Source organism: Taudactylus pleione, unplaced genomic scaffold (genome assembly GCF_031769625.1).
Source record: "Taudactylus pleione unplaced genomic scaffold, aTauple2 ptg000152l, whole genome shotgun sequence".
NCBI lineage: Eukaryota > Metazoa > Chordata > Amphibia > Anura > Myobatrachidae > Taudactylus > Taudactylus pleione.
Window position 1 is genome coordinate 2,543,819 of NW_028284554.1, and position 15,171 is coordinate 2,558,989.

At 44.3% G+C, this 15,171-nt stretch overlaps 1 protein-coding gene across 1 annotated transcript in view; it reads left to right on the plus strand.

Moving 5' to 3' along the window:
* Positions 1-15,171, plus strand: part of LOC148522184 (phospholipid-transporting ATPase IK-like) — a 295,966-nt gene that overhangs the window by 197,315 nt on the left and 83,480 nt on the right. The window contains 1 exon segment of the mRNA XM_088474278.1: positions 1,828-1,992. Coding sequence (XP_088330404.1) covers positions 1,828-1,992 — 165 coding nt within the window.

The following is a 15,171-nucleotide window of genomic DNA, read 5'->3' on the forward strand; positions in this document are numbered from 1 at the left end:
AGAGGAGGGGTCGTCAGAGCTTAGGGAGGATTTTTAGATGCGAACGAAAATACGAGCGAGCCATTGAATTTAAATATTTTTGTACGTACGCCTAACGTACGTGCGCCCGCTTGCGAGTGGGTCTGAATGAGGGCCTATGTTCAATTGTTGCAAAACAAAAAATGTTCCTTATTGCCACAATATGATTACAAAAAGGTAATTTTTGGGACATTGGGCCTGATTCAGAGCCGCTCGTAAGCGGCCGCTCGTTCGCTCCGAGCGATGTTTGCCCAACTGTGCATGCGTTATACGCATCGTTATACGCATGCGCGAACCAGTCAGTGCGGCCGAAATTCATGTACTCGCAAAGTAGCGAATGCCTGATAATTTGAGTGACAGGAGTAGGCGTATGTGGGTGGTAACGGGGGAAGGTGCTTGAAAACGGGGAGTGGAGATCCGAACGCAGGCGTGCTTAAAGGTCAAAACGGGCGATGTATGGGTGTGCATAATTAAAACAGCAGCGTCATTGACCACGTCACTGGGTTATTTTATAGCCAGAACTGCTCGCAAAATTGTGGTAGCAAAAACCAACCCCAAGAATAGCGAGCAGTTCATACCCTGGTCGATGTACTCGATTAATCTAATAAATAGCGGACATGACGAAGGATGCGAGCAGCCAGGGGGCGTATTTTTTCAAAAAACGACCGCAAGTTTTGTTCGATCATTCAGACCTAGAGACGTGAACAGACCGCAAAGAGCGAACGGTTGATTTGAATAGCCACCCCTATTTTCTGGACGAGCGAGCGCTAATTGCGTCCGGCTCTGAATCAGGCCCATTGTGCATAAATAGACCTCATAGAGAGATATATGGAGATCATTAATACATGTAAATATCAGCTGCATAGAGATAATATTTAAATCCAAAATAGAATCAGTTTTCCAAGAAAGTCCTTGTTGTACTCTAACTGCTCGAGAAAGAGAGGAGGTGGATCCAGACAAAGACATACAGACAAAGATAGGACAGTGACCTGAGGCCCTGATTCAAAGCCGGACGCTCTGACAGAGCGCTCGCTCTGAATCAGGGCCATCCCTGCTCCTTTTTGGAGCGGCCTCCTGGCCGCTCACATAGCTGTGGGTGACCACCCACAGCTATAGCGAGCGGCCAAAATGATGGTTGCGACGAGACCCTGCAGTAGGGTCTCGCTGCCACAAGTCCTGGAGTGCTTTTGGCTCTATCAGAGCCAAAAGCACTCCCACTGACATCACTAGTGATATCAGTGGGGCCGGCCCCAGACGGTAGGCGTTCCCATGGGAACGCCTCTGTCTGGGCAGCCACGCCCCCGGCATGCCCACCAAAGGGGGCATGCTGTCAATCGCCATCAACAGCACGCCCCCTTTGGTGCGAGATCCATAATGACAGCTTGGCCGTCGTTATTCGGGTCTCATGCATGCGCACGACGGAGCCGCCTCCGTCATGCGCATGCGCACTTCGGCAACATCGACCCGCTTGCGAGCGCTCACGGGCGGGTCTGAATCAGGCCCTGAGTTCCTAGACAGTACAGTGTTTGTATGAAAAGTGAGTGGTCAACAGTATGAAATGCATTAGAGAGGTCCTGGACAATTACAACTGAGCAATGACCTTTAGATTTAGCAGGAATCAAACCAATTACCACTTCAGACCATGCAGTCACTGTGGAATGCTGGGAATAAAGGAAAGTGTGTGACATAAGTGTATTATTTACATGGGAAGGGGAGTTCTATCTGCATGGTTGTCTTTAAGTTCTTCAATGTAATATTATGTGAGTGTTACAGGTCATCTTACTTTGCAATGTCGCTGATCTCACGTAGGAATTTTCTGAAGAGACCCTTAGAACACTCTGTGTGGCCTATAAAGAAGTGGAAGAACATGATTATAAGACATGGGAGTTAACTTACAATGAGGCCTCTGTAACACTTCAGAATCGTGCAGATCACTTGGACAAAGTTTATGAGGATATGGAGACTGACCTACAGGTAACAACTACTCCTGCTCAGGCTTCATACTGCACTCATTTGAACTTAAGGTGGAGCAGTCATAATTGCTGCAAAAATGTAATTTAAATTAAATAATGAAAAATTAGCTGCATAGAAAAATGTTTTTAAAATGGTTTAAATTACTTGAACTATGCATACTTACCAAAAGTCACTATTGTTGATGTCTGTCCAGATCATCTGTTATCATAAAGGGTGATTTATTGCAAAGCTTTGCACAAATATGAACATGGATTGAGAGGTTGATGCATCAAGCAGTGAAAAGAGTGTAGAAGTGAACCAGTGGAGAAGTTGCCAATAGCAACCAATCAGCTTCAAGGTAGCATGTAGAGTATCAAGTACATTTTATAAAATGATAGGTAGGAGATGATTGGTTTCTATGAGTAAGTGTCACGGCCAGAGTTTCTCGGCATAGTAGTCACGGGGTATTACCTGTGAGGTCATTATGGCGGGGGGTCTCTGGCAGCGGTGCTGGTGTTTGGCGAGGGGCATTGGCTGCACATGGTTCATGGACATATCGTCACTAGACCTGGTGAGGTCTGGCGGTGTTTCCGTTCTGTTAGCATGGGCACCGCCATCTTGCCTGCAGCCATGTGATTCCGGCTGTCCAATCCTGGTAGTCATGTGCTCATTCCAGCTAGTCACAGTGCGGCACTGAGTATTTAGGAAGGTCCAGAGCCTTCCTTCCTTTGCCAGTGCCTTACCTGCCTGCCTGTCTGTTACGCTACTAGCCTGAACCTTGCCTGCTCCAACCTGCTGGATTTACCCTGCACCCTCCACAAACCTTTCACCTACCTGAGTACCTAAACCTGCTGTTCCCTGCACCTTGTCTCCCTTCACTCCCAGCTGGACTTCATTTACCATACTTGCATTCGTTACAGCTCATCATTCCTGCATTCAGTTACAGCTCATCATATCTGCATTCTGTTACAACTTTCCATATTTGTATACTGGACTGTTCCTGCCTGTAACTATCTGGACATTTCTCCATTAACCCCACTACAGTTATCAAGTGCACTTTAGTGCTATACCTGGACTTTTTATTTACCATTCCAATGTCTTCTAAGTCTCTTTTTACTAACTCCACTTTTTCATTTAAGTCTGCTTCTGTGTCTGCTCCTATCACCACCCTTGGTCCACAACAAATTCAGAACCACACAGTTTGCACTGGCCCCATGGATTCGGCCACGGAACAGGAGTCTGGAGTGGATTTATTTCGCTGTATTGCTAGTCATTTAGAAAACCTAGAAGCTATGCAACATCAAATGGCCCAGTTCCTACAGGAGATGTCTAAACGCCAAGATACACTGCAAACCTCGTTAATCACCCCTGGGGTATCAGCAACTTCACCTCCTGTGCCTGGTAATGCAGGGACCAGGGTATCCCCACTTCTACATCTACACATGCCAAGCAAATTTGACGGCAATCCTAAGCTCTGTCGTGTTTTTTTAAATTAGTGTGAAATACACTTTACATTACAACCTGATAACTTCCCCACCGCTAGAACCATCATGTCCTTGCTGACCGGCTCGGCTCTGGATTGGGCCTCCCCACTCTGGGAGCATTCAGACTCGCTGCTGGATAATTATACAGACTTTGTAAATTCATTCAGGAGGATTTTCGATGAACCTGAATGCACAGTGTCAGCATCGTCCAGCATCATGACCCTGAGACAAGGAACCCGTCCTGTCAGCCAATATGCTGTACAGTTTAAAATTTTGGCATCAGAGCTTAAGTGGAATGAGGAGGCCCTCACCTCAGCCTTTTGGCATGGTCTGTCCGACCGATTAAAAGATGATCTGATTACCCGTGAGCTTCCTACCAATTTAAATTATATGATCTCACTCTGCAGCAAAATTGACCTACGCTTCAGAGTACATCAGGCTGAAAAGCACAGAACTGACTGGCAAAGGTCATTTATGTCTCCCTTGCCTACCCATCCATCCCATCCTCCTATAGATGAGGAGCCCATGCAGGTGACCCAAACCCATCTCTCCAAAGAGGAACATCAGAGAAGGATGCAAAAAAACCTCTGTCTGTACTGCGGAGATTCGGGTCACCTGGTGGCCTCCTGCTCCCTATATATTCAAAAAAACCCAAAAAGGGGGAAAGAAAAAGTTGTCTACAGTATGGCGCACAAAAATGTATATAGAAAATAAAAATCAATCTTTAATGGATATACATTAAAATGCCCCAACATGGGACATAGCCAGCGAAATAGAGGTTAAAAGTAGAAAAAATAATAATATAAAGAATGTGAAGATAACTGAAATACGTGAAAAATAAAAATTAAATAAATCCCTTGCTGTGTGACTGTATTATTATTCCTGAGTCATTATATGGGTGAAACTCAGAGTCAAGATGTCACATATACATGCAGGTGTTGATTGTAAATAATTTTAATTGGACATTAGGTAAGTGAAAAAAATCTTTATGTCTTTGTCCTGATGTACAGGCAAATTGAGAAATCTCAATTATTATATTATGGAAGATTTTATTATTCACTTACTATCTCAACATAATATTTTATCCAATTAATGCATATTATTTAACATGTGTGCTTATTGCCACTATATAGTTATTCACTGTGAATCGCTCCACTGTTGATGTAATTATATATTGTGTCTATTAATTGGTTATAGACCTCATGAGAGCAATATTAATTGGAATAAGTAGAGATTTAATGAAATTAATTCACAATATTCTTGCAGAATAGTGACATCAAATTAACCACAATGTGGGTGAAATCCCACTGTAAGCTAAGCTCATCTCAAACATAGGTATATTCATAAGGTCTCTTACGCATTGTGAGTACCCTTCAGATCTATTACTAATATATGGTGAGCTAGCATACAAATCATACTGTGATTGTATCGTACTGTGATTGAATAAATTGCTGATATGGTAGCTGTGCTACAAATGTTTCTTCACATGGATACAATCTTGACAGGTGTGGGTTTCAATTGACAACAGAGTTTCTACATAACCGCGTGACTCATATTAACGTAGGATAACATGGTGTAAACTAATTATATCATCATACATTGGTATTATAACTTCTTTAGTTCACAACACATGTGGTACACACAGCGGGCGTTTTAAGGGTGTGCATAATTAATCCAGCAGCGTCATTGACCACGTCACTTGGTTTTTTTAAACTCAGAACTGCTCGCAAAATAGCGGTTGAAAAAACCAACCACAAGAATAGCGAGCAGTTCATACGCTGTACGATGTACTCGATTAATCTAATAAATAGCGGACATGACGTATGGTGCGAGCGGCCAGGGGGCGTTTTTATCAAATAAACGAGCGTATGTTTTGTTCGCTCGTTCAGACTTAGAGGTGTGAACAGACTGCAATGTGCGAACGGATCATTTGAATAGCCACCCCTTGTTTTTGAACGAACGACCGCAAATAGCGAACGGCTCTGAATGAGGGCCATAGTTATCAGTTTTGGGGATGAGATCTCTGAATCTCTGAATTATCTACCACCATGTAGTTTTTCAAATCTTATTGCTGATTTCATTCTGAGTGCTGGGGGAATACTTTTTGTTGTTTCTTGTATAGACTAACCCCTCCCTTACATGCACCTGAGTGATATTACTGAAGTGATTGAGCAGCTTCCAACTTGTATTTCTGTATTGAGAGGCATAGATGGGACCAGCGTTAGGAGGGTGTGCTGGTTCTTGTAGTGCCATTAGGAGGACTTAGGGGTGACTCCAAGGTAAGCTAGCTCTCAATTCAGGTATATTTGTATGTGCCATTATCATGTGGCCTTATATTGGGCAATTATTACCCAAATTGGATATAGTTATCAGTTTTTGGGGATGAGTTTGGGGTGCGGTGCCCCTTGGGGTTGGTGTGGCTGGGCTGCTCTGGTGAGGCACACATTAACACTTTATTTAGCACTTTTACGCTTTCTAATATATTTTGTGTATGTATATATATTTTTCTTAGCTTTTTAATTACACCTTCACTTATTAACACATAGTTTTTCCTTTAATCCTATACTAACACTTTAGTCTCTCACTGGTGTGCTTCGCTGGGGTGGCTGGCTATCGCCGGCTTTTTTGGGGTTCTGCACCCCAGATTCTGACCAAGTGATAGGGACCTCCGGTATCAGAGACGCCGTGACGCGGCCCGGAGGCTTAGCCCTATCTTTGCAAATATATGCAACTGAGATCTCTGAATTATCTACCACCATGTAGTTTTTCAAATCTTATTGCTGATTTCATTCTGAGTGCTGGGGGAATACTTTTTGTGGGCTTTCTTAGCTAATACAGACTGGGTAATCCCAGGCTTCCTGTATTGTTCCCAAATGAAAATACAATATTTTATTTTAAGAGATGAGATTTTGAAATTAAATTCAAATGTTGGAAAAAGTGAAAGTAGCATCGGCATCCTGTACCCAATCCCGTATTCTGCAGCACTGCACAGTCAGGCTAAAAATCACATTAATACTAGTCAACCCTAATTATCTTCTGTATTTACTTAAATAATCAAACAAGCAGATACACAAGTGCAAGTAATGCATAATCATGTACAATTTCTGAGAGTACAGTTTAGGAATAAACCCATGTTGTGAAGAATTAGGCTTCTTCCCATTTCCTGGGAATATCAGTATCAGAAGTTAACATTCCTGTATTTGTCTCAGCCAAGCAAGGGCAGCTATCTCCTGTTTGACTGGGATTGAAAAGCATGCCTCTTGGCTAGAATAAACAATTTTGCCTCTAGACTTGCTGGGTCTGCACAACTCTTTTTCATATCTCCAATATGGATAACTTAACAATGGGATGCAGTCAATATCCCGAGCACAGGGAATCCGGCGCTCAGAATGCTGGTGCCAGATTTCCGACACCTGCCGGAATCCCGAAGGTAAGTAGCAAGGTTGGGGAAGGGTTATCATTAGGGGTTATGGTCAGGCACTAAGGGGAGGGAGAGGGTTAGGCCCTAAGGGGAGAGGGTTAGGTTTAGGGGGTGGGGTGGAGGGAGGTTAGGTTTAGGCACTAGCGGAGAGGTTAGGTTCAGACACTGCAAAGGTAGGGTTATGGTAGGGAGAGGGGGATGGTTAGGATACCGACCAGCGGAATCGGTATGATTTACCACCTAATCCCTCATTCTCCCCAGGAACCCTAAACCTAACCTAACCCCCCCCTCCCCCGTGGCTATCCTCGCTCGGTGCTCGGCATCCCTTCGATCGGGATGCCAGGCGTTGGGCTCCCGGCATATGTCTAATGACAGCCATCGGCATTTCGACGACTGTCTTTAGACACTTGCCGGGATATGACAGTCGGGAAGCCAGCTGTCTGGATTAGGTCCGCCAGCTTCCCGACTGCATACCCCGACCAACACTGTTTGGATTCTTATAGCCAGGATCCCGAGCCCTGTCTTCCTGTACCCATCCCCTTAACAATATCAGTGTGCATAGAACAATCTTTCTGCTTCCAGGTACTCCAGTTAGTGTGTTCCCAAATCAAGATATAAGGTATATAGTATATGGAAAGATTTATGAAATCTTGTAGAGAGAAAAAGTGGAGACGTTGCTCATACTGTAACAACCAATCAGCTTCAAACTGTCATTTTTCTAGCACAGTCTGTAAAATTACATTTAGTAGCTGATTGGTTTATACTTTATCTCTCTCCACTTTCTCTCTCAGTCCCCTTTTTGGGGATGGGGACAGGGTGGCCCTTCCTGTGTTTCCAGAAATTAGGTGTCGGGACAGTTTTCTGTGAGTTTTCTGAGAGTCCCGAGGCCAGTGTCTGTCTTTCTACACAGATTTACTGGTCTCTCAAGCGAGCAGAATGTAGCCATTCTGAGTAAGCTAAGGCTTACACAGATGGCTGATACTGCAAACATCACGACCTATGTGAGAACATAAAATTACGATCTAGCTTAGCATCTACAGTTGCAAGTGGAGATGTGAATTGAAATGTATCATCATAGTTGCATACCTTGATTATGGAGCATATGCAGTGCAAAAACACACAAGATAGGCTCTGCAAACAGGCGTACGGCTAACTTTGAATCAGACCTTAAATGACAATTAGTTTTGTAAGACCAGTTTAAATCCCTTTTATATAAAAAAAGAATGTGATAATAAAAATAAACTTCTATAAATGGAAATGCCTTCATAAAGTAAGTGAGACAACCACCATCTTAATAATTCCACAACAAGAATCATTCAGTGAATTCCTTAGAGCAGTATTTTGTTTCAATAGCTAAAGAAAAAATCTCACATCACACTGTGTAGATCATGAGTGCGCAAACTTTTCTAGTCAGAGGGCCGCATTGGGAGATTACACTCTTTGAATTGGTCATAACAAAACTTCAATTGTTAAACTTTAAAAAGACAGAGGGGTCTAGTTAGTAAACTTCAAAAAGGCTTGTTTCCAGCATTTTTGCCGACTCATAGCTGAATCAGGGTGAAGCAAAAACTGGAGGCTTTGATAAGTCTTCTGCTAATCTAGGAAAAATTAGTGTTATGGCACACTTACCTAGATAACTCCTTTTCTCCGAGGTCTATAGGGTCCACAAGGATACCATGGGGGATATTATGGTTGGAGAAATCCAGGCACCAAATAGTTAAAGCTTCAGCTCCCAGGATGCCTCGGGTCCTCACCCATATATACCACACCCCTAGCCACAGGCCTTCACTTTTGTTAACAAGCCTCAAGGCAGGAGAAGGAAAGAGGATAAGGAAGAGCAATTGTACACCAGAAACACTCTTATACAAGATGAGGGAATCCATGACCGAAAGAAAAAATTACCCATATAACCAGGTGTGTCAGGGTGGAAGCCCTGTGGACACTATGGAGTTCGAAGAAAAGGAGTTATCTAGGTAAGTCTACTAAAACTCAAATTTTCTTCTTCAGGGTCCATAGGGATCCACAGGTATACCATGGGGATGTCCTAAAGCAGTTCCCCTAGGGTGGGGGACGCTCCTGAGCAGAAAGGAGAACACTTTGCCCAATGGAAGCATCCTGAGAGACAAAAGTATCATAGGCATAGAACCTAAGAAATGTATGGACAGAAGACCACTTGGCTGCCTTACACAGCAGAGGCAACACAACTAAATGCCCAAGATGGCCCTACAAACCGAGTAGAATGTGCTGTCACTGTGCTTTGGACAGGGAGATCAGCCTGTGTGTACACTTGAGAGATAGTTATGCGTAGCCATCTCACCAGAGTCTGCTCATTAACTGGCCATCCTCGTTTGTGAAAACCATACAATACAAAAAGAGCATCTGATTTTCTAACAGAGTTTGTACGCTCCACATAAATGCGGAGAGCATGAACTACATCCAGGGAGGCTTCACCTACAGAAAGATCTGGAGCCTGAAAAGCTGGAACTACAATTTCTTAATTCACATGAAAAGGGGACACTACCTTAGGAAGGTAACCCTCCCTTGTACGAAGAACAGCTTTATCCTGGTGAAAAATCAAAAATGTGGAGTGACAAGAAAGCGCTGCCAAATCAGAGACTCTGCATGTAGAAGAGATAACTTCTTGTGCCTCGCTGATGATTGAGGTAGGCCACCGTAGTCGTTTTGTCATACTGGATCTGGAACGGCTTGCCCTGGAGCAGGTCCTGTGCCATGACAAGTGCTTTGTTCAGAGGATCCTTTCTCAGCCACCACAGGAGGGAGTGATGAACCTCTGGAGTGAGAATGATCCTCTGGGACCTTATTAGATAATACTGTCCATTCCACTTGGGGAGAATCAATTTTTGCAGAGGCCTGGAATGAAACTGAGCATTGAAGGTGGAGACCATTGATCCCAGGACCTGCATTGTTAACAGAATGGATACCCATTGCTTGTGTAGCAACTTGCGTACTTGCAATGATAGGGCACAATCTTGTCCTCAGGCAGAAACACCGTTTGTGCCCAAGAATCCAAAAGAGCTCCCAGATGTACCATCTGCTGTGTTGGAAAAAAGTGATGATTTCTTCCAATTGATGATCCAGCTGTGATTTTGTATGCAGGCTATGGTCAGTTGAAGATGTTTTTGTAAAACAACCGGAGTCTGCCCAATATTAGAAGGTCATCCAGATATGGCAGTATTCTGACTCCCTGATGCTTGAGATAGGCCGTCATGACTGCCATTATTTTGGTAAATACCTGGTGAGCAGTAGATAGGCCAAAGGGTAGAGCCTGAAATTGGTAATGTTGCTGAAGGACAGCAAACCATAAACATTGTTGGTGGGATGATGTAATAGGAACATGCAGATATGCATCCCGAATGTCCAGTGAAAACTTGTAATCCCCCAGCTCCACTGCCAAAATAATTGATTGGAGAGTTTCCATACAAAACTTTGGTACAAGGATAAACCTGTTGAGGGTTTTTAGATTTAGTATAGGACGATGAGCCCCATTCGGTTTCTGAACAAGGAATAGATTGAATAATAACCCCTTCCCTGTTGTGACACAGGAAGCGGGACTATTACCCCTGCCTGCAGCAGGGAGTGAAGGGATTCCTGAAAAACCAATGCCTTGACCGCATCTGATGGAGGATCTGTGTAAACAAAACTTCTGGGGAGGATGCCTTCTGAAAGTGAGGGCATACCTTTGAGAGACCACTTCTTGGACCCAGGCATCTGTTGTTGTTTGATGCCAATAATCTGCAATCTGAAGAAGTCGGCCTCCCACCCTGGGATTCCACAAGAGGAGGTCCGCCCCATCAGGCCAAGGGTTTGTCATCCGGTTTAGAAGCTGGATGTCTTGTCGGGCCAGACCTCTTAAGGGGACTATCCATTAAAAGACTTTTTGAACGACCGACCAAAAACCAGGAGGTTTTGGTCGGATTGTTCAGAAAGTCAGCTAATGGATAGCCGGCAAGGACCAGCGATGCGCATGCATGCTGGGTCCTTGCCAACCCTGACTATCTGAGGAACATGCTCGTCAACCTGATAATGATCGTCAGGTTCCACATGTTTGCAGATAGGTGGGCAGTCTCCTGCACTGAATGACATTCAGTGAACGCCGTTCAGTGCTGGCACTGCAAATGGTGACCTGAAGGATTAAACGCTAGACGTTCAGTTTTTCAGGTCGCCTAATGGATAGGCCCCTTTATTATGTCACCATGTTGTCTTGCGAAAATTAGTTGACCTAGAGGAAGACTGTTCCTTTGCTCATCCCTGAGAATGGAAGGACTGAAAAGAAACCTGCCTAGACTTTATAATTGCCATAGATGGAGGACCTGCTGACTTTGAAGCTGCCAGAGTAGCTATTATTTTATCTAACTCTGCTCCAAAAAGTACCTTTCCATAGAAAGGTAAGACTTCCAGCGCCTTCTTTGATCTTGTATCAGCCTTCCAGGACCTTAACCAAAGGGCCCTGCATGCCACTATTGAAGCTGCTGATGCCTTAGAAGCTAAAATTCCAGCATCTACTGCCGAACCTCCCATATAGGAAGCCGCTACCCATATGTGGGAAATATACATCATCTGTTCTCTGGTAGCATCTGGTAGAGAATCTTCCAATGCTCCCAAGCATTCTTCGACAGCTTTGGCTACCCAGGCTCCAGCCATAGCTACATGCAAGGTTGAGAACTAACAAGTGGTTCTGATGCAGGCGCTGCGGAGGATTGTTTTTCTGAAGCAGCTGTAAGAAAGGAGGCTGGTCAAACCTCAAATATGTAGATGAAAGATGGAAATACAGTGCTGAAATAATAGATAAATATCATATATGTACTGAACGGATTGTGTTAGGTGAAAAAAAGCACATTTATTAAAACACAGCTGATATAAAATCATGCAATAGAATAAAATCATAAGATAATTTCCTCATTAGGAAGCTGGATAAATCTCTGTCATCGTATGTAGAGTAACACAGATAGGATTATTGCTGTATTTTGAGTAGCATCTGGGAAATTAACTGTTTGTACAACATACACCTTTCCCTAGTAATTGCCTCTCTGTACTGGCAAATGATGATATAAAATCACACATATGGAGTGGATGATGTCACAGTCTCGTATAATTACCACTATGGTCCAATCAGTCAGGGTATTTAGCAGAAAGCAATCCTGCAAGATGATAGTCCCTTGTTGTGAATGAGCCTTGTGGATGAGATTGCTGCGTGGAAAAAGTTGATTGTTCGCTGTAAATGAAGCGTAATAGCCAAAGTACTGTTTGGAGGCTTGGTCCAGTGTGTAGAAATAGGGCAAAAGTCCCATTGCAATGAAAAGGTTCAGTACAGAAATGCCTTTGATGCGTTTCCCTGTGTGTCCCACAGCTTTATCAAAGGATAATGATCTGTACTGTTGTAGGTGTTTATATACCCAGTCTAAAATTGCAAACACTTGTAGTGCGCAATCCGTTCCATTTAACATCAATAAAGATCTTAGTATATTCTGTTCAAGTAATCACAAAACTTATCTGTAGAAGACAGACCCATCTGGTGTTGCTTAGTAAGAAATAATTATCATTACTTCAATAAATAATTAATTAAATGATTTACCTCACTGTTCTGTTTAGGAAAAGGCTTCTCAATAGAAAGTAAACATTGAGCCACGTGACCGGGCAATGTCTCACATGGAGCTTAGCTGGGAGGGATTGAGTCCCGCTCCATTGCGTCATCGGTGCTCAGTCACATTACCCATTTGTTTATCAATGGCACATTTAGCCACGTGACCGCACATTTAGTCACGTGACCACGTCTGCCAAAATTTCCAGGGGAATTAATTTATCCCCACATGCAGACTCACAATGCCATCCTATCCTTATTATTATTATTATTATTAGCATTTATTTATATGGCGCCACAAGTGTTCCGCAGCGCCTTACAAAGTACAAAAACAAATTGTATACAAGTGACTTACAGAACAATACAATACAGGACATGGATAATATATATTGCTACATTAGTGACCATATCACCCAGATAAGCAACAGAGCATAAGCAACCAAGTGTTAGGTGCCCTAGTGGTGAGTAAGAAGTAAATGACACTATAGTAAGGAGAAGCACAAGAGGGTAGATGGCCCTGCTCGTGAGAGCTTACATTCTAAAAAGGTGGGGGAAGACAAACTGGGTTGACACAGATGGGGTAGATGGGGACGAATGAGCATGTAGCAAGGAGTTAGAATGATAGCTGGAAGGCTTTGATGAAGTAGTGGGTCTTGAGAGCCCATTTGAAGGATTGCAAACAGGTGGAGAGTCTGATGCGTAGTGGGAGAGAGTTCCAGAGGTGGGGAGCAGTGCGGGCAAAATCTTGGAGGCGGGAGTGGGAGGAAGTAATCAGCTGGCATGAAAGGCGGCATGCATTAGTTGAGCGAAGAGGGTGGAGAGGAGCGTGAAGGGAGATGAGATCAGAGATGTATATGGGAGAAGATTGGGTGAGGGCTTTGTGAGCGAGCGTGAGAACCTTAAATTGGACTCTGAAAGGGAAGGGGAGCCAGTGTAGGGCTTGTAGGAGAGGGGAGGCAGATACAGAATGTTTGGAGAGGAAGATAAGCCGTGCAGCAGCATTGAGGACAGACTGGAGAGGAGAGAGATGGGATTTGGGGAGGCCAGATAGGAGGAGGTTACAATAGTCCAATCTGGAGATGACCAGTGAGTGTATGAGGGTTTTAGTAGCATCCTGGGTGAGATAGGGTCTGATCTTAGAAATATTTTTGAGATGGAAACGACAGGACTGTGAAAGGTTCTGGATATGTGGTTTGAAGGAGAGGGATGAGTCCAGGATAACTCCAAGACAGCGCACCTTGGGACTAGATGAGATAGTTATTCCATCAATTGATAAAGAAATAGTGGGAAGTGAGGTGATGTGGGAGGGTGGGAAGATGATTAGCTCTGTCTTAGACATATTAAGTTTAAGAAATCGCTGGGACATCCAGGAAGAGACAGTTGGAGATACGAGTCAGAAGAGAGGGGGAGAGATCAGGGGAGGAAAGGTAGATTTGAGTATCATCAGCATAGAGATGATAATGGAGGTCAAAAGAGCTGATGAGTTCACCTAGAGAGGAAGTATAGAGGGAGAATAGGAGAGGACCAAGAACAGAACCTTGGGGAACACCTACTGTAAGAGGCTGTGGAGGGGAAGAGGAGTCGTGAGAGGAAACTGAAAAAGATCGGTCAGAGAGGTAGGATGACAGCCAGGAGAGGGCAGTTTCACGTAGACCAAGGGAGTGAAGGATATTCAGCAGGAGAGGGTGGTCCACAGTGTCAAAAGCAGCAGAGAGATCAAGGAGAATGAGAAGAGAGTAGTGACCTTGGGATTTGACAGCAAGGAGGTCATTGCTGACTTTTGTGAGGGCAGTTTCAGTGGAGTGGAGAGAACGGAAGCCAGACTGAAAAGGGTCAAGGAGGGAGTGGGAGGAAAGAAAAGTGGTAAGGCGGTTGTAGACAATCCGCTCAAGGAGTTTGGAGGCAAAGGGGAGGAGAGAGATGGGACGGTAGTTAGAAAGAAGGTTAGGATCAAGGGTAGGTTTTTTAAGAATGGGGGAGACAAGGGCATGTTTGAATGCAGAAGGAACAGTGCCTGATGAGAGGGAGAGGTTAATGAGGTGGGCAAGATGGGAGCAGGCTGAGAGAGAAAGGAAGCGGAGGAGGCGGGAGGGGATGGGATCAAGGGGGGAGGTGGAAGGGGGGGAGGACCGGATGAGGGCCATGACTTCCTCTCCAGATACAGGGGAGAAGGATGTTAGAGTTGGTAAAGTTGATGGGGAGGGGTGACTAGGGAAAGGAGGAGGTGGAGAGCTGGGGGACTGATTGGATATGATGTCCTGACGTATGGAATCAATTTTAGATGTAAAGTAGGTAGCAACGTCAAGGGCAGTGAGCAAGGAGGGGAGACGAGGAGGGGGTGGGCGAAGGAGGGATTTGAAAGTAGTGAAGAGACGCTGGGGTATAGAGGACTGAGAGGAGATGAGGTTCTTAAAGTATGGCTGTTTAGAGAGGGAGAGCGCAGCACTATAGGATGAGAGCATAAATTTGAAATGGAGAAAATCTGCCTTAGAGCGTGATCTTCTCCATTGTCGCTCGGCAGTTCGAGAACACGTTTGCAGGTATCTGGTGCATTTGGAATGCCAGGGTTGAGGAGTAGATCTGCGAGTGTGAATAGTGATCGCTGGGGCAACAGAGTCCAGAGTAGAAGTAAGGGAGGCATTGTATAGGGAGGCGGCTTGTTCAGGGCAGGAGAGAGAGAGGATAGGGGAGAGAAG